Here is a 21,345-nt window from a genome sequence, read left to right on the forward strand (position 1 = left end):
AACAGCTTAATATCTATGGAATGCATGGGTTCAAACGGAACCCCTTGAAGAACATTAAGAACTAAATTCAAACTCCATGGCGGAGCAATAGGTTTAAACAAAGCATGACAAAAAGACTGAACGTCTGGGACATCCGCCAGACGCTTGTGTATTAAAATTGACAAAGCAGAAATTTGTCCCTTTAAGGAACTAGCTGATAATCCCTTCTCCAATCCTTCTTGGAGAAAGGAAAAATCCTAGGAATCCTAACCCTACTCCACGAGTAGCCCTTGGATTCGCACCAATAAAGATATTTACGCCATATCTTATGGTAAATTTTTCTTGTGACAGGCTTGCGAGCCTGTCACAAAGTATTAATGACCAACTCAGAGAATCCTCGCTTAGATAGAATCAAGCGTTCAATCTCCAGGCAGTCAGCTGCAGAGAATTTAGATTTGGATGTTGGAACGGACCTTGAATGAGAAGGTCCTGCCTCAATGGTAGTTTCCACGGAGGTAGTGACGACATTTCCACTAGATCCGCATACCAAGTCCTGCATGGCCACACAGGTGCTATTGGAATTACTGAAGCTCTCTCCTGTTTGATTCTTGCAATCACACGAGGCAGGAGAGGAAATGGTGGAAACACATAAGCCAGGTTGAACGACCAAGGTACTGATAGAGCATCTATCAGTACAGCCTGGGGATCCCTTGACCTGGACCCGTAACGTGGAAGCTTGGCATTCTGTCGAGATGCCATTAGACCCAATTCCGGTTTGCCCCATTGTTGAATCAATGATGCAAACACCTCCGGATGAAGTTCCCACTTTCCCGGATGAAAAGTCTGACGACTTAGAAAATCCGCTTCCCAGTTCTCTACTCCTGGGATATAGATTGCTGATAGATGGCAAGAGTGAGTCTCAGCCCATCGGATTATCTTTGATACCTCTATCATCGCTAGAGAACTCCTTGTTCCCCCCTGATGATTGATATATGCCACAGTCGTGATGTTGTCCGACTGGAATCTTATGAATTTGGCCAGAGCCAACTGAGGCCACGCCTGAAGCGTGTTGAATATTGCTCTCAGTTCCAGAAAATTGATTGGTAATTGAGACTCCATCGGAGTCCAAGTACCCTGAGCCTTCAGGGAATTCCAGACTGCACCCCAGCCCAAGAGGCTGGCGTCCGCTGTCACTATGACCCATGATGGCCTGCGGAAGCACATTCCCTGGGACAGATGATCCTGTGATAACCACCAAAGAAGAGAGTCTCTGGTCTCTTGATCCAGATTTATCTGAGGAGATAAATTTGCATAATCCCCATTCCACTGCCTGAGCATGCACAGCTGCAGTGGCCTGAGATGTTAGCGAGCAAACGGGACGATGTCCAATGCTGCTTCCATTAATCCAATAACCTCCATACAGTGAGCCACTGATGGCCGAGGAATGGACTGAAGAGCTCGGCAGGTATTTAGAATCTTTGATTTTCTGACCTCCGTCAGAAATATTTTCATGTCTACCGAGTCCATCAGAGTTCCCAAGAATGGAACTCTTGTTTGTGGAACAAGTGAACTCTTTTCTACATTCACTTTTCAACCGTGAGTTCTTAGGAAAGACAACACAATGTCCGTGTGAGATTTGGTCAGATGATAAGTTGACGCCTGAATCAAGATATCGTCCAGATAGGGCGCCACTGCTATGTTCGTGGCCTGAGAACCACTAGAAGGGACCCTAGCACCTTTGTTAAGATTCTGGGAGCTGTGGCCAACCCGAAGGGAAGGGCCACAAACTGATAATGCTTGTCCAAAAAGGCAAACCTTAGAAAAACTGATGATGATACTTGTGGATAGGAATGTGAAGATACGCATCCTTTAGGTCCACGGTGGTCATGTATTGACCCTCCTGGATCATTGGTAAGATTGTTCGTATAGTCTCCATCTTGAACGAAGGGACTCTGAGAAATTTGTTTAGACATTATAGATCTAAAATGGGTCTGAAAGTTCCCTCTTTTTTGGGAGCCACGAAAAGGTTTGAGTAAAACCCCTGTCCCTGTTCCAGCTTTGGAACTGGACAAATTACTCCCATGGCATAGAGGTCTTTTACACAGTGTAAGAACTCCTCTCTTTTTGTCTGGTCTACAGACAAACGTGAAAGATGAAATCTCCCCCTTGGGAGAAATTCTTTGAATTCCTTCCAACTGATACCCCTGGGTCACAATTTCCAATGCCCAGGGATCCTGAACATCCCTTGCCCAAGCCTGAGCAAAGAGAGAAAGTCTGCCCCCTACTAGATCCGGTCCCGGATTGGGGGCTGCCCCTTCATGCTGTCTTGGTAGCAGCAGCGGGCTTCTTGGCTTGTTTACCCTTATTCCAGGCCTGGTTAGGTCTCCAGACAGACTTGGATTTAGCAAAATTCCCTTCCTGTTTAGTAAAGGAAGGGGAAGCAGAGGGTACTCCTTTGAAATTTCGAAAGGAACAAAAATTATTTTATTTACTCCTCATCTTAAGAGGTTTGTCTTGAGGTAGGGCGTGACCTTTACCTCCAGTAATGTCGGAAATGATTTCCTTCAAATCAGGTCCGAATAGGGTCTTACCCTTGAACGGAATAGCTAAAAGTTTAGATTTTGATGATACATCAGCAGACCACGATTTTAACCATAGCGCTCTACGCGCCAAAATGGCAAAGCCTGCATTTTTTGCCGTTAATTTAGCAATCTGAAAAGCAGCATCTATGATAAAGGAATTAGCTAGCTTGAGAGCTCTAATTCTGTCCAAAATATCCTCTAAGGGCATCTCTACCTTCAGAGACTCCTCAAGGGCGTCAAACCAGAAAGCCGCCGCCGTAGTTACTGGAACAATGCAGGCAGTAGGCTGTAACAAGAAACCATGGTGAATAAATAACTTTTTTAGAAGACTCTAACTTTTTATCCATAGGGTCTTTGAAAGCACAACTGTCTTCAATAGGTATAGTTGTACGCTTAGCTAGAGTAGATATTGCTCCCTCCACCTTAGGAACCGTTTGCCAAGAGTCCTTAATGGGGTCTGATATGGGAAACATTTTCTTAAAATTAGGAGGGGGAGAGAACGGTATACCTGGTCTATCCCATTCCTTTTTAACAATTTCCGAAATTCTTTTGGGAACCGGAAAAACATCAGTGTAAGTAGGTACTTCTAAATATTTATCCATCTTACACAATTTTTCTGGAGGAATTGAAATAGGATCACAATCATCCAGAGGCGCTAGGACCTCCCTGAGCAACAGGCGGAGGTGTTCAAGCTTAAATTTAAAGGACGCCAAGTCCAAATCTGTCTGAGGTAACACATTCCCTGAATCTGAAAGTTCTCCCTCAGACAATAATTCCCTGACCCCCAATTCAGAGCACTGTGAGGGTACATTGGAAATGGTTAATAAAGCATCAGAGGGTTCAGTATTTACATTAATACCTGGCCTACTGCGTTTACCTTGCAAAACTGGCAGTTTAGATAATACCTCAGAGAGGGTAGTTGACATAACTGCAGCCATATCTTGCAGAGTAAAAGAATTAGACGCACTAGAGGCACTAGGTGTCGCTTGTGTGGGTGTTAAAGGTTGTGACACTTGGGGAGAATTGGAGGTCATATCCTGATTCTCTTCAGACTGAGAATCATCCTTAGACACACTTTCTCCTAAAATATGTTCTTTACAGTGTAAGGCTCTATCAGTACAAGAGGTACACAATGTAAGTGGGGGTTCCACAATGGCTTCTAAACACATAGAGCAATGAGTTTCCTCAATGTCAGACATGTTAAACAAAGTAGTAATAACCACAACAGTTGGTAAACACTTTATTTATTGAAACAAAATAATTTTGTAAAAAACGGGAAGTGCGCCTTTAAGAAATAAAAGCGCACAATCTTTTTCTACACACTTAAAAACGCTTATAAATGCTCAAAAACTATGTATGTCTATACAGAGTTGCCAAAAATTATTGCATCCCACATGCAAGAGCAGAAATTACCCTCTACAGGAACGTTAAAGCAAAAAAACTCAACTTGCTAAATAACGACCCCTGCACCTCGCCACAGCTCTACTGTGGCGCCTACCTGCCCCCAGAGAACTGTCAAATGAATCGACACCAATCCGGATAGAGTAAAACACAGATAGGGCCCAACCGGAGCTAATGTCTGCTGTCTCCTTCAGAGTAAACTGCGCGTCTGAGGCGCAAAAATAGGCCCCGCCCACAATGGACGTCGCACTAATAATTTAAACTACCGTATTGGAAGCGGTTATAAACAGCCATGTGGTCCCCAATAAATAAATACACCAAACGATATAAGTCATTGTTTTCTCATCAATAAAAAACGACGTATCCTCTAAGACAAATAGTAAAAATGCCCCAGTGTCTTTATTTCATGCTGCGTAACTACTTGAGCTGCATATGTCAGAAAAAACACCCAGGAGAAACAGTAACACCCTTATTGATTACCGGACTACTGCTTACCCTGTTCCCATTATAAGGAACCAAATCAGCCAGTTCTGATATATTAAATTTCCTCAGAAGTAAAGGGCTGAAACATACCTCAAATGCTGCTTGTTGCATGAGACTGTCCTCCACAGTGAAGAATTTTCTCATATTACCTTCAGATCTGTGGGAACCATAATTGATCTTAGTAACTGCTGCTAAAATCATCAATTTTCAGGGAGAAATCTTCTGCCATATCCTCCCTGAGAAAAATAGTACTCACCGGTACCATTTAAAATAAAAAACATCTTGATTGAAGAAATTAAAACTATCATTTTATCACCACTATCACTTTACCCTTCCTATTACTAGCATAGGCAAAGAGAATGACTGGGGGGTGGAGTCAAGGGAGGAGCTATATAGACAGCTCTGCTGTGGTGCTCTTTGCCACTTCCTGTTAGCAGGAGGATAATATCCCACAAGGATGAATCCGTGGACTCGTCGTATCTTGTAGAAGAAAGGACAGGATCCCTTTTTGCCCCTACAAATCTTAAATCTTTGGTATGTGTGAATTACCCTAAAAACTTTCTTTTCTCTGTCTTCCATTTTGATAAGAATGGTGTCATCTGCATTGTTTGATCCTGCTTTAATTTATGACCTTTGCTAATTATGATCATGTGACTGTTATTACCTTTAAATTGAATACCCTTAGCTTGTTACATCAAACTTGCTTGTGCAGTTCTCTAAGTGTGTTAGTTCATAAGTGTAGGGAGTTATAACAAGGGAGTTAGACAAAGGAGTGGACAATACAGAAACAAGTGCATTTTACACATACAGCTCTTCCTTTCACAAACAGCACTCAGACAATTCATATTTCTCCTTCTCTTCTACCTTCCCCTTTCTACAATACAAATTAACTCTATTCCTATCTGACATCCCCCAGCCAGCCATGCTTCACTGATTCTAAACTTAAACACTTGCATAAGACACATTCTCCTCTCCTTTCGCTCACCATACTTCTTCTTCTTGCAGCTGGGAATGTCTCACCTAACCCAGGTCCACCCTCTGCTTCCCTTAATTCACTACCCCAAATGACACCTCATACACCTTGCCCACGTAACCCTCTAAACCTCATTAACTGTACCTCTGTTAATACACTCCAATTCTCTTGTGCCCTATGGAATTCACGCTCTGTATGCAATAAGCTTACATCTATTCACGACCAATTTATTTCACATTCACTTAACCTGTTAGTCCTCACTGAAACTTGGTTTTCCTCCTCTAACACAACTGCTGTAGCCTCTCTGTCCTATGGCGGCCTGCACTTCAGTCACACTCCCAGACCAGGAGACAAATAAGGAGGGGAAGTAGGAATTCTCCTGTCTCCACACAGTACCTTTCACTGCATTCCTTCACCCCCCTCTCTTTCCTTCTCATCTTTTGAAGTTCATGCTATCTGCCTCTTCTCCCATGTAGCTCTTTGTGTTGCAGTTATCTATTGGCCCCCTGGCCCAGCATCACAATTTCTTGACCACTTGGAAGAATGGTTTCCACATTTTCTCTCTTCTAATGTCCCTTCTCTCATCTTAGGGGACTTCAACATACCCGTTGATAATCTTAACATGCCTGCTGCCTCTAAACATCTATCCCTTACCACCTCTTTTGGCCTGTCCCAGTGGACAACATCTCCAACCCACTGTGAAGGCAACTCCATAAACCTAGTCTTCACTAATCTCTGTGCTGTTTTCAACTTCCTTAACTGCCACTTTCCTCACTCTGACCACCATCTACTAACTTTGTCTCTTACTCTAGCTACTACATCTTTGCAAGCCCCTAAAAAACTGCTACCTTGCAGGAATTTAAATGACTTGGATCTCACAGACTTTTCCACTCAACTGAATCCTCTGCTCTCCAAAATTTCATCCCTCTCTTGCCCAAATCTTTTGGCTTTACAGTATAATTCTGAACTAAAATCAACACTTGACAAAGCTGCACCCTCCACTCTTCAACATACATCGACGGCAACCGTGGCACACCAAACAGACAAGATATCTTCAGAGATGTTCACGGGCTGCTGAACGGCAGTGGAGGAAATCACACGCCTGTGCTGATTTCCGGCATTATAAATTCATCCTTAAAGGGACATTATACACTCATTTTTTCTTTGCATAAATGTTTTGTAGATAATCTATTTATATAGCCCATAAAGTTTTTTTTTTAAATTAATGTATAGTTTTGCTTATTTTTAAATAACATTGCTCTGATTTTCAGACTCCTAACCAAGCCCCAAAGTTTTATGTGAATACGCTCGACTACCTACTCCAGCTTGCTCCTGTTTGTGTAAAGGGTCTTTTCATATGCAAAAGAAGGGGGAGGGGGGGAGTGTCTTATTTGCCACCACTTGCAGTGGGCTTTCCAGCTACCTTTTCAACAGAGCCAAACTGACAGCTTCTAAGTAAGTTTTTAAACAGTTTTATACTGGATTTTTATATCAGTATCTGTGCATATTATTCTTTATAGTAGTGTCTATTACATGCAGTTATATGAAAATGAGTGTATACTGTCCCTTTAAGTCCTACAATTCGGCACTCAGCCTGGCCAAACAAGTCTATTTCTCCTTCCTTGTAAAATCTCACGCATCCAACCCCAGAAAGCTGTTCTCAACCTTTAACTCCCTTCTACGAACGCCCGCACCCCCACTCACTACCAACCTCACTGCTCAGATTACTGCTGATCACTTAAAAAATTTTTTGACACCATTAGAAAAGATATCTGCACCTCACACCCCTCAAACCCAACAATCCTACCCCATCCCTTCTATTAACAAAACTCTATGCTACTTCCCTCCTGTAACAGGGGAAGAAGTCTCTGTACTCCTATACTTGGCTCATCTCACAACCTGCCCACTTGACCTTATTCCTTCACAACTTCTTCCCTCTCTCTCTGCTTCACTACCCTAACTCATCTCTTTAACCAATCTCTCACCGCTGACAAATTTCCTGATACCTTCAAGCATGCACCTATCATACCAATCCTAAAAACATAATTTATGCTTACCTGATAAATTCCTTTCTCCTGTAGTGTGGTCAGTCCACGGGTCATCATTACTTCTGGGATATTAACTCCTCCCCAACAGGAAGTGCAAGAGGATCACCCAGCAGAGCTGCTATATAGCTCCTCCCCTCTACGTCACACCCAGTCATTCGACCAAGAACCAACGAGAAAGGAGAAGCTAAAGGGTGCAGTGGTGACTGGAGTATAATTTAAAAATTTAGACCTGCCATAAAAAACAGGGCGGGCCGTGGACTGACCACACTACAGGATAAAGGAATTTATCAGGTAAGAATAAATTATGTTTTCTCCTGTTAAGTGTGGTCAGTCCACGGGTCATCATTACTTCTGGGATACCAATACCAAAGCAAAAGTACACGGATGACGGGAGGGACAGGCAGGATCTTTATACAGAAGGAACCACTGCCTGAAGAACCTTTCTCCCAAAAATAGCCTCCGAAGAAGCAAAAGTGTCAAATTTGTAAAATTTGGAAAAAGTATGAAGCGAAGACCAAGTTGCAGCCTTGCAAATCTGTTCAACAGAGGCCTCATTCTTAAAGGCCCAAGTGGAAGCCACAGCTCTAGTGGAATGAGCTGTAATTCTTTCAGGAGGCTGCTGTCCAGCAGTCTCATAAGCTAAACGTATTATGCTACGAAGCCAAAAAGAGAGAGAGGTAGCAGAAGCTTTTTGACCTCTCCTCTGACCAGAATAAACGACAAACAGGGAAGACGTTTGTCGAAAGTCTTTAGTTGCCTGTAAATAGAATTTTAGGGCACGAACTACATCCAGATTGTGCAGAAGACGTTCCTTCTTTGAAGAAGGATTTGGACACAAGGATGGAACAACAATCTCTTGATTGATATTCCTGTTAGTGACTACCTTAGGTAAGAACCCAGGTTTAGTACGCAGAACTACCATATCCGAGTGAAAAATCAGATAAGGAGAATCACAATGTAAGGCTGATAACTCAGAGACTCTACGAGCCGAGGAAATAGCCATCAAGAACAGAACTTTCCAAGATAACAACTTTATATCAATGGAATGGAGGGGTTCAAACGGAACGCCCTGTAAAACGTTAAGAACAAGGTTTAAACTCCATGGCGGAGCAACAGTTTTAAACACAGGCTTAATCCTGGCCAAAGCCTGACAAAAAGCCTGAACGTCTGGAACTTCTGACAGACGTTTGTGTAACAGAATGGACAGAGCTGAGATCTGTCCCTTTAAGGAACTAGCGGATAAACCCTTTTCTAAACCTTCTTGTAGAAAAGACAATATCCTAGGAATCCTAACCTTACTCCAAGAGTAACCTTTGGATTCACACCAATATAGGTATTTACGCCATATTTTATGGTAAATCCTCCTAGTAACAGGCTTCCTGGCCTGTATTAAGGTATTAATTACTGACTCAGAAAATCCACGTTTTGATAAAATCAAGCGTTCAATTTCCAGGCAGTCAGCTTCAGAGAAATTAGATTTTGATGTTTGAAGGGACCCTGAATCAGAAGGTCCTGTCTCAGAGGCAGAGACCAAGGTGGACCGGATGACATGTCCACTAGATCTGCATACCAGGTCCTGCGTGGCCACGCAGGCGCTATTAGAATCACTGATGCTTTCTCCTGTTTGATCCTGGCAATCAATCGAGGAAGCATCGGGAAGGGTGGAAACACATAAGCCTTCCCGAAGGTCCAAGGTGCTGTCAAAGCATCCACCAGGGCCGCTCCCGGATCCCTGGATCTGGACCCGTAACGAGGAAGCTTGGCGTTCTGTCGAGACGCCATGAGATCTATTTCTGGTTTGCCCCAACGCCGAAGTATTTGGGCAAAGACTTCCGGATGAAGTTCCCACTCCCCCGGATGAAAAGTCTGACAACTTAGGAAATCCGCCTCCCAGTTCTCCACTCCCGGAATGTGGATTGCTGATAGGTGGCAAGAGTGAGACTCTGCCCAGCGAATTATCTTTGATACTTCCATCATCGCTAGGGAGCTTCTTGTCCCTCCTTGATGGTTGATGTAAGCTACAGTCGTGATGTTGTCCGACTGAAACCTGATGAACCCCCGCGTTGTTAACTGGGGCCAAGCCAGAAGGGCATTGAGAACTGCTCTCAATTCCAGAATGTTTATTGGCAGGAGACTCTCCTCCTGAGTCCAAGATCCCTGAGCCTTCAGGGAATTCCAGACAGCGCCCCAACCTAGCAGGCTGGCGTCTGTTGTTACAATCGTCCAATCTGGCCTGCTGAATGGCATCCCCCTGGACAGATGTGGTCGAGAAAGCCACCATAGAAGAGAATTTCTTGTCTTTTGATCCAGATTCAGAGTAGGGGACAAATCTGAGTAATCCCCATTCCACTGACTTAGCATGCACAATTGCAGCGGTCTGAGGTGTAGGCGTGCAAAAGGTACTATGTCCATTGCTGCTACCATTAAGCCGATCACCTCCATGCATTGAGCCACTGACGGGTGTTGAATGGAATGAAGGACACGGCAAGCGTTTTGAAGTTTTGTTAACCTGTCTTCTGTCAGGTAGATCTTCATTTCTACAGAGTCTATAAGAGTCCCCAAGAAGGGAACTCTTGTGAGTGGAAAAAGAGAACTCTTCTTTTCGTTTACCTTCCACCCATGCGATCTTAGAAATGCCAGTACTAACTCTGTATGAGACTTGGCAGTTTGAAAGCTTGAAGCTTGTATCAGAATGTCGTCTAGGTATGGAGCTACCGAAATTCCTTGCGGTCTTAGCACCGCCAGAAGAGCCCCCAGAACCTTTGTGAAGATTCTTGGAGCCGTAGCCAACCCGAATGGAAGAGCTACAAACTGGTAATGCCTGTCTAGGAAGGCAAACCTTAGGTACCGGTGATGATCTCTGTGAATCGGTATGTGAAGGTAAGCATCCTTTAAATCCACTGTGGTCATGTACTGACCCTTTTGGATCATGGGTAGAATTGTCCGAATAGTTTCCATTTTGAACGATGGAACTCTTAGGAATTTGTTTAGGATCTTTAAATCCAAGATTGGTCTGAAGGTTCCTTCTTTCTTGGGAACCACAAACAGATTTGAGTAAAATCCCTGTCCGTGTTCCGACCGCGGAACCGGATGGATCACTCCCATTAGAAACAGATCTTGTACGCAGCGTAGAAACGCCTCCTTCTTTATTTGGTTTGTTGACAACCTTGACAGATGGAATCTCCCCTTTGGGGGAGAGGATTTGAAGTCCAGAAGATATCCCTGAGATACGATCTCTAACGCCCAGGGATCCTGGACATCTCTTGCCCAAGCCTGGGCGAAGAGAGAAAGTCTGCCCCCCACTAGATCCGTTCCCGGATCGGGGGCCCTCAATTCATGCTGTCTTAGGGGCAGCAGCAGGTTTTCTGGCCTGCTTGCCCTTGTTCCAGGACTGGTTAGGTCTCCAGCCTTGTCTGTAACGAGCAACAGCTCCTTCCTGTTTTGGTGCGGAGGAAGTTGATGCTGCTCCTGCCTTGAAATTACGAAAGGAACGAAAATTAGACTGTCTAGCCCTAGGTTTGGCTCTGTCTTGAGGCAGGGCATGGCCTTTACCTCCTGTAATCTCAGCGATAATTTCTTTCAAACCGGGCCCGAATAAGGTCTGCCCTTTGAAAGGTATGTTAAGTAACTTAGATTTAGAAGTAACGTCAGCTGACCACGATTTTAGCCACAGTGCTCTGCGTGCCTGAATGGCGAATCCGGAATTCTTAGCCGTAAGTTTAGTTAAATGTACTACGGCATCTGAAACAAATGAATTAGCTAGCTTAAGTGTTTTAAGCCTGTTTGAAATCTCTTCGATAGTAATTGAGTCAAGAGTCTCTTCCAGAGACTCGGACCAAAAAGCGGCCGCAGCCGTGACAGACGCAATACATGCAAGGGGTTGCAATATAAAACCTTGTTGAACAAACATTTTCTTAAGGTAACCCTCTAATTTCTTATCCATTGGATCTGAAAAGGCACAGCTATCCTCCACCGGGATAGTGGTACGCTTAGCCAGAGTAGAAACCGCTCCCTCCACCTTAGGGATCGTCTGCCATAAGTCCCGTGTGGTGGCGTCTATTGGGAACATCTTTCTAAATACAGGAGGGGGGGAAAAGGGTACACCGGGCCTATCCCACTCCTTAGTAATTATCTCTGTAAGCCTCTTAGGTATAGGAAATACGTCAGTACTCGCCGGTACCGCATAGTATCTATCCAGCCTACATAATTTCTCTGGGATTGCAACGGTGTTACAATCATTCAGAGCCGCTAATACCTCCCCTAGTAGAACGCGGAGGTTTTCAAGCTTAAACTTAAAATTAGAAATGTCTGAGTCCACTCTATTGGGATCAGAACCGTCACCTGCAGATTGAAGCTCTCCGTCCTCATGTTCCGCATACTGTGACCCAGTATCTGACATGGCCCTTATATTATCAGCGCACTCTGTTCTCACCCCAGAGTGGTCACGCTTCCCTCTAAGTTCTGGTAATTTAGGCAAAACTTCAGTCATAACATTAGCCATGTCCTGCAATGTGATTTGTAATGGCCGCCCTGAAGTACTCGGCGTTACCATATCACGCACCTCCCGAGCGGGAGATGCAGGTACTGACACGTGAAGGGAGTTAGTCGGCATAACTTTCCTCTCGTTGTCTGGTGAATGATGTTCAATTTGTACAGATTGACTTTTATTTAAAGTAGCATCAATGCAATTAGTACATACATTTCTATTGGGCTCCAATTTGGCTTTAGCACATATAGCACAGAGATATTCCTCTGAGTCAGACATGTTAAACACACTAGCAAATAAACCAGCAACTTGGAAATACTTTTCAATTTAATTTTCAATAGTATGAAAAAAACGTACTGTGCCCTTAAGAAGCACAGAAAGTTATGACAGTTGAGTAACAATAAAACGGATAAACTATAAAATCAAATTCTTTCCGGTAAAAATACAAATTTAGCAAAGGATTGCCCCCATTAGCAATGGATAACTAACCCTTAAATAGCAGAAAAAATGTACAGAATATAACGTTTTTTATCACAGTCAAAGCACTATCTCACAGGTCTGCTGTGAGTGATTACCTCCCTCAAAATAACTTTTGAAGACCCTTGAGCTCTGTAGAGACGAACCGGATCATGCAGGGAAGAAAAACAGACTTGTGACTGAATTCCTGATGCGTAGTAAAAGCGCCAAATTAAGCCCCTCCCCCTCACACACAACAGTGAGGGAGATCACTAAACTGTCATAAATTAAATAAAATGCTCGCCAAGTGGATAATTAGTGCCCAACACAATTTTTCACCCAGTACCTCAGAAAATTAAACGATTTAACATGCCAGCAAAACGTTTAACCTCAAATAAATAAATTGTCACAGAAAACCTACTGCTAGCCGTTCTCACTGCAATATAGGCTAAGGTTTTATTCATACAGTATCATTCCAGTGAAGTGCCATTCCCCAGAATACTGAAGTGAAAATATACATACATGACAGCCTGATACCAGTTGCTACTACTGCATTTAAGGCTGAACTTACTTTATATAGGTATTTGCAGTATTTTCTAGTCAACTCCATTCTCAGAAAATAATATGCTGCTACATACCTCTTTGCAGGTGAACCTGCCCGCTGTCCCCTGATCTGAAGTATACCTCACCCCTCAGATGGCCGAGAACAGCAACATGATCTTAACTACTCCGGTTAAAATCATATAGAAACTCAGGTAGATTCTTCTTCAAATTCTCCCTGAGAATGAACAACACACTCCGGTGCTGTTTTAAAATAACAAACTTTTGATTGAAGACATAAAAACTAAGTAAAATCACCACAGTCCTCTCACACATCCTATCTATTAGTTGGGTGCAAGAGAATGACTGGGTGTGACGTAGAGGGGAGGAGCTATATAGCAGCTCTGCTGGGTGATCCTCTTGCACTTCCTGTTGGGGAGGAGTTAATATCCCAGAAGTAATGATGACCCGTGGACTGACCACACTTAACAGGAGAAAAAGCCCTCGCTTGACCCCTCCACCCCTTCTAACTATTGACCGGTCTCCTTACTTACCTTTGCTTCAAAATTATTGGAACGACTGGTCTATAATCAGCTAACTCAATTTCTCACAACTAACTCCTTACTTGATCCACTGCAATCTGGTTTCTGCCCTAAACACTCAACAGAAACCACTCTTACTAAAGTAACAAATGACCTTTTATCAGCTAAAGCAAAAGGCCACTACTTCTTACTAATTCTTCTTGACCTGTCCGCTGCCTTTGGCACAGTGGACCATCCTCTCCTCCTAAAAATACTACATTAATTTGGCATCCCAGACACAGCCCTCACCTGGTTTGCCTCATATCTTTCAAAACACTCATTTTCAGTTTCCTTTAACAACATATCTTGTAATCCTATGCCTCTCTCAGTTGGAGTACTGCAAGGCTCTGTCTTGGGTCCCTTGCTTTTCTCTCTCTATACATCCTCCCTTGGAAAACTTATAGCCTCCTTTGGATTCCAGTACCACTTATATGCTGATGATACCCAAATCTATCTTTCCTCTCATGATATCTCTCCCTCTTTACTCAACCGGATTTCCAACTGCCTCTCTGCAATTTCCTCTTGGATGTCTTCACACTACCTCCAACTCAATCTGTCCAAAACTGAGCTGCTTCTTATTCCCCCCTCTTCGAGACATCCAACACCTGACATTTCTCTGATGGTTGGAGACTCTATTCTCAACACCTCACCCCAGGTCCGCTGTCTTGGGGTTACACTTGACTCAGAACTCACATTCAACCCTCATATACAAGTGCTTACCAAATCCTGCCGTTCACACCTACGCAACATTTCCAGAATTTGTCCCTTCCTCACTCAAAAAAACTACAAAAATACTTAATCATTAGCTCATTTTGTCACGCATTGATTATTGCAATCTACTTCTAAATGGCCTTCCAAAAACTGCCTCTCCTCCCTCCAATCTATTATGAATGCTCATCCACATAAGTCGCTATTCTACATCAGCTGCTCCGCTCTGCCAGTCTCTACACTGGCTCCCCATACACTCCAGAATACAATTTAAAGTATTAAGCCTAACTTACAAAGTACTCAAAAGTCTAACTCCCAACTATATTTAACCTCTGACCTACGTCTCTCCACTTCTGTTATCTCTACATCCCACTCCTGCCTCCAAGACTTCGCACGTGTTGCTCCTGTCTTCTGGAACTCTCTACCCCGCTACATAAGACTGTCTGCAACCTTGTATAGCTTCAGACGCTCCTTGAAAACCCACCTATTTAGAGAGGCTTACCATCTCTCCTCCATCTCTCATCCTAACCAAACTAATACATGAACTGCCTGACTCACTGCTGCAACTACAACCGATGTGACAAGCTACTCCAACCTTATGTCTCTGTACCCTAAACCTGTAGACTGTAAGCTCTCCGGAGCAGGGCCCTCTTCCTCCTGTACTAGATTTGTTTAGTTTTGTTATGTTTTGTATTTTATCAAAAGTCCTTGTCATTGTATATCCCTATCTTTGTACCCAGCGCTACGGAATTTGACGGCGCTATACAAATAAATGATAATAATAATAGTGAGATAATGTGATGGGGAGGAAAACAGGGGAGCATCTCCCTATCCGTTATTAAGTCAATAACAACATGGAGACATCTTACACTAAAGAAGACAGGTCCTCACCACTCAATCTGAGAACTTTCTTGGACATATAACAATAAAGAAAAAAGAATTGTCACATAAAGACGTTAAGATAAACTCCTTACCCATAACATAAGAAATTATCTATTTATGTTGTAACAAAGAACTCAAACATTAACAAACTGTACTCCATGTTCATTTAATTATTATGGCAAAATTGTTCAATAAAAATGATTTAAATATAAAAAAACAGCGTACTGTGATATGTTTCCTCCTTTTAAATGTGTTTACAATACTGTGTAAAGGGATCATTTACATTACACCTTTAATGCAGGTGGTGATACTGGTGTTAAAATTCTGCAGTGTCAGAGAAGCATCCCCTCACACACAGATGTATAGTAAAATGCCTCTTGGCAAGACTGGCTGTGAAATGTTATAAAGAGCTAAAATCAGTGTTTGAAGAAAATCAGCCAATAGGATTTTTTCTACCTTAATTCCGATTGGGTGAATTCTATCAGCCAATCGGAACCTAAGGGATGCCATCTTGGATGACGTCACTTAAAGGTACATTCATTCTGAAGAAGCCGTTGATTGAAGAGGATGCTCCGCACTGGATGTCTTGAAGATGGAGCCGCTCCGCGTCAGAAGGATGAAGATAGAAGATGCCATCTGGATGAAGACTTTTGCCCGTCTGGAGGACCACTTCTGCCCATCTGGAGGACCACTTCTGCCGGCTTCATTGAGGACATCTTGCCGCTTGGATGAAGACTTCTACCGGTAAGTGAATCTTCAGGGGTTAGTGTTAGGATTTTTTAAGGGTGTATTGGGTGGGTTTATTTTTTAGGTTAGGGCTTTGAGCTGCAATAGAGCTACATGCCCTTTTAAGGGCAATGCCCATCCAAATGCCCTTTTCAGGGCAATGGGGAGCTTAGTTTTTTTTAGTTAGGGTTGTATTTGGGGGGTTGGTTGTGTGGGTGGTGGGTTTTACTGTTGGGGGGTTGTTTGTATTTTTTTTCAGGTAAAAGAGCTGATTTCTTTGGGGTAATGCCCTGCAAAAGGCCCTTTTAAGGGCTATTGATAGTTTAGTTTAGGCTAGGATTTTTTTTTATTTTTATAGGGCTCTTAGATTAGGTGTAATTAGTTTAAATATCTTGTAATTTGTTTTGTATTTTCTGAAATTTAGTGTTTTTTTTGTTGTTGTAATTTAGCTAATTTTATTTAATTTATTTAATTGTATTTAATGTAGGGAATTTATTTGATTGTAGTGTAGTGTTAGGTGTTATTGTAACTTAGGTTAGGTTTTATTTTACAGGTAAATTTGTATTTATTTTAGCTAGGTAGTTATTAAAAAGTTAATAACTATTTAGTAACTATTCTACCTAGTTAAAATAAATACAAACTTGCCTGTAAAATAAAAATAAACCCTAATCTAGATACAATGTAACTATTCGTTATATTGTAGCTAGCTTAGGGTTTATTTTATAGATAAGTATTTAGTTTTAAATAGGAATTATTTAGTTAATGATAGGAATTTGTATTTAGATTTATTTAAATTATATTTAAGTTAGGGGGTGTTAGGGTTAGGCTTAGATTTAGGGGTTAATAAATATAATGTTGGGGCGGCAGATTAGGGGTTAATAAATGTAGGTAGGTTGCAGCGACATTGGGGGAGGGAGATTAGGGGTTAATAAATATAATGTAGGTGTCGGCGATGTTGGGGGCAGCAGATTAGGGGCTCATAAGTATAATGTAGGTGGCAGCAATGTCCGGAGCGGCAGATTAGGGGTTAATAACTATAATGCAGGTGTTGGCGATGTCAGGGGCAGCAGATTAGGGGTTAATAAGTGTAAAATTAGGGGTGTTTAGACTCGGGGTTCATGTTAGGGTGTTAGGTGTAAATATAACTTTAGTTTCCCCATAGGAATCAAAGGGGCTGCGTTACTGAGTTTTAAGCTGCTTTTTTGCAGGTGTTAGACATTTTCTCAGCCAGCTCTCCCCATTGATGTCTATGGGGAAATCGTGCACGAGCACGTACAACCAGCTCACCGCTGACTTAAGCAGCGCTGGTATTGGAGTGCAGTATGGAGCGCAATTTTGCTCTACGCTCACTTCTTGCCTGTTAACACCGGGTTTGTAAAAACCTGTAATACCCGCGCTGTAGGGAAGTGAGCGGTGAGAATAAACTGCACGTTAGCACTGCACCCGTCATAACGCAAAACTCGTAATCTAGCCGTCTGTGTTTAATTCCACAAATGTTGCAGTAGCCAAACAGATATTGTCAGACGATGTAGCAGCTTTGTCAAACAGGCATCAGACAACCCAGTACACGTTATATAAACGCATAACATATTCAGCCATCTACCGTATATTATATATAAAAATAAAACAAATTAAAGGGAAATAAATTTGTAACAAGAAATATGATCTAATGTACGCAATATACTGCAACAATCATATTATCTAACTGGTGAAGAGATGAGCCAATGACAACTAGCTAGCTCCTAGCAGTAGGTTGATGCTCCTCAGCATACCTAAGTATGCTTTTAAACAGACGCTATCAAGAGAATAAAACAAATTTGATAATAGAAGTCAGTTCAAAAGTCTATTATAAAATGATGTGCTCTCTCTCAACCACTAATGTTTAAGTCCTCATTAATAGTTACATTTTTGTTTTACTTACTTTTAGGTCTCTGTGGATCAACCCATTTGAATGAATGTATGCTACTCCGTCAGCAAGTTGAGAAGATATTTCAAGGCTTTCATTTTTTATAACGGTTTTCCTTTTTTCAATCCATGTTTTCAAAGTTCCCCCTTCACACCATTCCATTTGTATAAAAAGACATTTTTGTAAAGAAGTTGATGCATTGCTAAAAAGAAAGTAGGGTTTTCAATTACCCAAGACACTTTAAAGAGGTATTGTGGGCAAACATGTTCTATCACGCATAAGAAAGATATCTAAACATATGAAAAATATATTTTCAGAAAAACAAAACATTAAGTAATAAAATATAAATTAAAATAAACATTTAAAGCATATTTGTGCACAACTGATACATAGGTACCACTTGTTCATTGGCTGATAAAATAAACACAATGGGCACCATGTATGAAGCACTCCATATCAGCATTCGCTGCTTTGTTCATGGAGCCACAGTTTTATATTGGTAGAGAGCGACACAAAAAGTTGATTTACTGAATACAGGAACATTATTTTTTATATTCTGAATAAAAATCAGGAAATGTGTGCACCATGAAAATCTATTTACGATAATAATAATAAAAAGACAGCCTGATAGGACAACTGGAGTACAAAACAAAAGTAACAAGTTAGTTTTTCTAAGGTTAGATGGATGTTTATTACGTTTAGTGTACCCAAGTTTTGCTATTATTCTATCTTTTCTTTATTATTATGAATATATTTTTTGGTATTTTAATAGTGCTCAAATTTTCTATGTTTTTTGGCTACTCATGGAGTACAGAGATTTCTGTTTTTTGAGAGTCACACTTGTGTCATGTGGTATGCAGCATGCTGGGTTGGAATTCACACATAGACCAAAAAGGCTTTCAGTGCATGAAGCAGCTTAATCACAGAAGTATTTGGAGCAAAGTAAATATGTGAGTATTTGTTCATCTTTTTGGCTCTTACTGCATATATATTTGCTTGTGTACCTCACTGTAGTGGTGACAGAGGTGTCTAAAGAGTGGAAATATCAGATGATGTGGTTGAGGTCTCAGTTGACCTCCTGGGAGAGAGTAGCTTGGTGGATCTAACTATGATGCTTTTGGTAGATAGAGACTGTAGACTTTACATTCTCACTTGAATATATGAATATGGATAAAGCAGTATGAAATGTTTGGTGGCGTGATCTGTGAGATTGGAGACTGTATACGTATAAGCAGAGTATGGTTTTTATTAGAAATGTATAAATCATACTAAATACAGTAGAATCTCATAATCAACATATGCATAATAAAAAGACAATGCAATTCCTGACAATGTTCAAAGTTACATCTAATTCCCATTCCCCAATATTATGTGACAACTCTCAGCCACAGCTCTAGTTGAGTGAGCTGTAATCCTCTGAGGAGGCTTATGTCCCACAGTCTCATAGGCCAAACCAATCAAGCTCCTCAGCCAAAAGTATAAAGAAGTCGAAGAAGCCTTCTGCCTCTTACGCTTCCCTAAATAGACAACAAACAAAGCTAAGGTTTGTCTGAAATCCTTTGTAGCTTAAAGATATCCATGAGATTCACACCCAAGTAGGTCCTCCACACCTTATGATAGATGCGACAGTTGACCGTTTTTCTGGCTTGAATGAGAGTATCAATCACCCTTTCAGAAAATCCTCTTCTGTCTAAGACTAGGCGTTCAATCTCAACGTAGTCAGCCTCAGAGAATCTAGATTCTGATGCACAAAGGGACCTAGTACCAGCAGATCCCTGCGACAGGGCAACCTTCACGGAGGGGACAATGACATCCCCACTAGATCCGCAAACCACGTCCTCCACGGCCACGAAGGAGCAATCAGAATAGTTGACGCTTGCTCCTGTTTGATGCGTGCCACTACACAAGGCCGAGGCAGAAGTGGTAAGGGAGGAAATATGTAAACTAGGTTGAAGCCCCAAGGCACTGCTAATGCATCTATCAGCTCTGCCTGGGTATCCCTGGACCACGACCCGCATCTGGGTAGCTTGAAGTTGAGTCTGGACGCCATGAGATCTATCTCTGGAGTCCCCCAACTGTTGCAAATCTCTGCAAACACTTCGGGTGAAGAGACTATTCCCCCGGATGAAACAACTGTCTGCTGAGAAAATCCGCTTCTCAGTTGTCCACACCCGGGATGTGGATCACTGTTAGCGAGCAGTCGTGGGCCTCCGCCCACTCCAGAATCTGAGGAACTTCTCTCATGGCTAGTGAGCTTCTCGTTCCCCCCTGATGGTTGATGTAAGCCACAGAGGTAATGTTGTCCGACTGGAATCTGATGAACTTGGATAACCCCAGGAGAGGCAAAGCCCCCAGAGCGTTGAAGATCCCCCAAAGTTCCAGGATGTTGATCGGGAGAAGAGACTCCTTCCGATTCCACCTGCCCTGTGCCTTAGCTTAGCATGCATAGCTAAAGAGGCCTCAGATTGAATCTGGCAAATGGAATGACATCTATAGTGGATACCATGAGCCCAATCACCTCCATTCCCCTGGGCCACTGATGGCCTTGGGGAGGATTAAGGGCAAGATAGTTGGAGACAAGCTTGCAACGTCTCTGATCTGAAAGGAATATTTTCATGGCTATGGAGTCGATTATCGTGCCCAGAAACTCCACTCTGGTACTGGGGGCCAGATAACTCTTTCCTGAGTTTATCTTCCAACCATGAGATTGCAGAAAAAGAAGACGGGCTCTCGAATGTTCCTCTGCTACCCGTTAGGATGGACCCTGAACCAGGATGTCGTCCAGATAAGGGGCTACTGCTAGTCCTCTGGATCTCGCCACCACGAGAAGAGCTCCCAGAACCTTCGTGAAGAATCTTGGAGCAGTAGCCAGCCCGAAGGGAAGAGTTACAAACTGGAAGTGCTGATCCAGAAAGGCAAACCTTAAGAACCTGAAGTGATCCTTGTGTATTGACACATGAAGGTAAGCGTCCTTCAAGTCTATTGTAGTCATAAACTGACCCTCTTGAACTAGGGGCAGTATAGACCTTTAGAACGATGGAACCGACAGAAACTTGTTTAAACATTTGAGGTTCAGAATTCGGGCAAAATGTGCCCTCCTTCTTTGGGACCACGAAAAGGTTTGAATAGTACCCTAGACCCCTTTCTGCTAGGGGTACCCGTACAATTACTCCTAGAGAGGAGAGATCCTTCACACACTCTAGAAAGGCATCTTGTTTTTCTGGTTTTGTCAATAGATTTGACAAGAGGAATCTGCCCCTGGGGGGATGAGTTTTGATACCTATCCTGTACCCCTGGGCAACAACTTCCAGGACCCAAGGATCCTGTACTTCTCTCATCCAAGCCTCCGCAAAAAGAGATAGTCTGCGCCTACGAGATCCAGAGATGGATAGGTGACAGCCCCTTCATGTCGATTTTGTCTCGGCGGGCTTCTTGCTCTGCTTGGTTTTATTCCAAGTCTGAGAAGGCTTACAAGATCCCTTGGACTGTTCGGGCTTCGCAGCAGGCTGCTGTCATTGGGACTTGTTCGAATGAAAGGGACGAAAATTATCCTCCGGTAGAAAGGGAACCCTTGCACCCCGTGACCGTAGATAT

The 21,345-nt window shown here is 42.5% G+C and overlaps 1 protein-coding gene across 1 annotated transcript in view; it reads right to left on the reverse strand.

The window, feature by feature from the left end:
* The window catches only part of EIF2AK2 (eukaryotic translation initiation factor 2 alpha kinase 2), a 517,665-nt gene that overhangs the window by 18,839 nt on the left and 477,481 nt on the right, over positions 1 to 21,345 (reverse strand). The window contains exon 16 of the mRNA XM_053712508.1: positions 17,767 to 17,953. Within this exon, the coding sequence (XP_053568483.1) occupies positions 17,767 to 17,953 (187 nt within the window). The remainder of the gene's footprint in view (positions 1 to 17,766; positions 17,954 to 21,345) is intronic.

This window comes from Bombina bombina, chromosome 4 (genome assembly GCF_027579735.1).
Source record: "Bombina bombina isolate aBomBom1 chromosome 4, aBomBom1.pri, whole genome shotgun sequence".
NCBI lineage: Eukaryota > Metazoa > Chordata > Amphibia > Anura > Bombinatoridae > Bombina > Bombina bombina.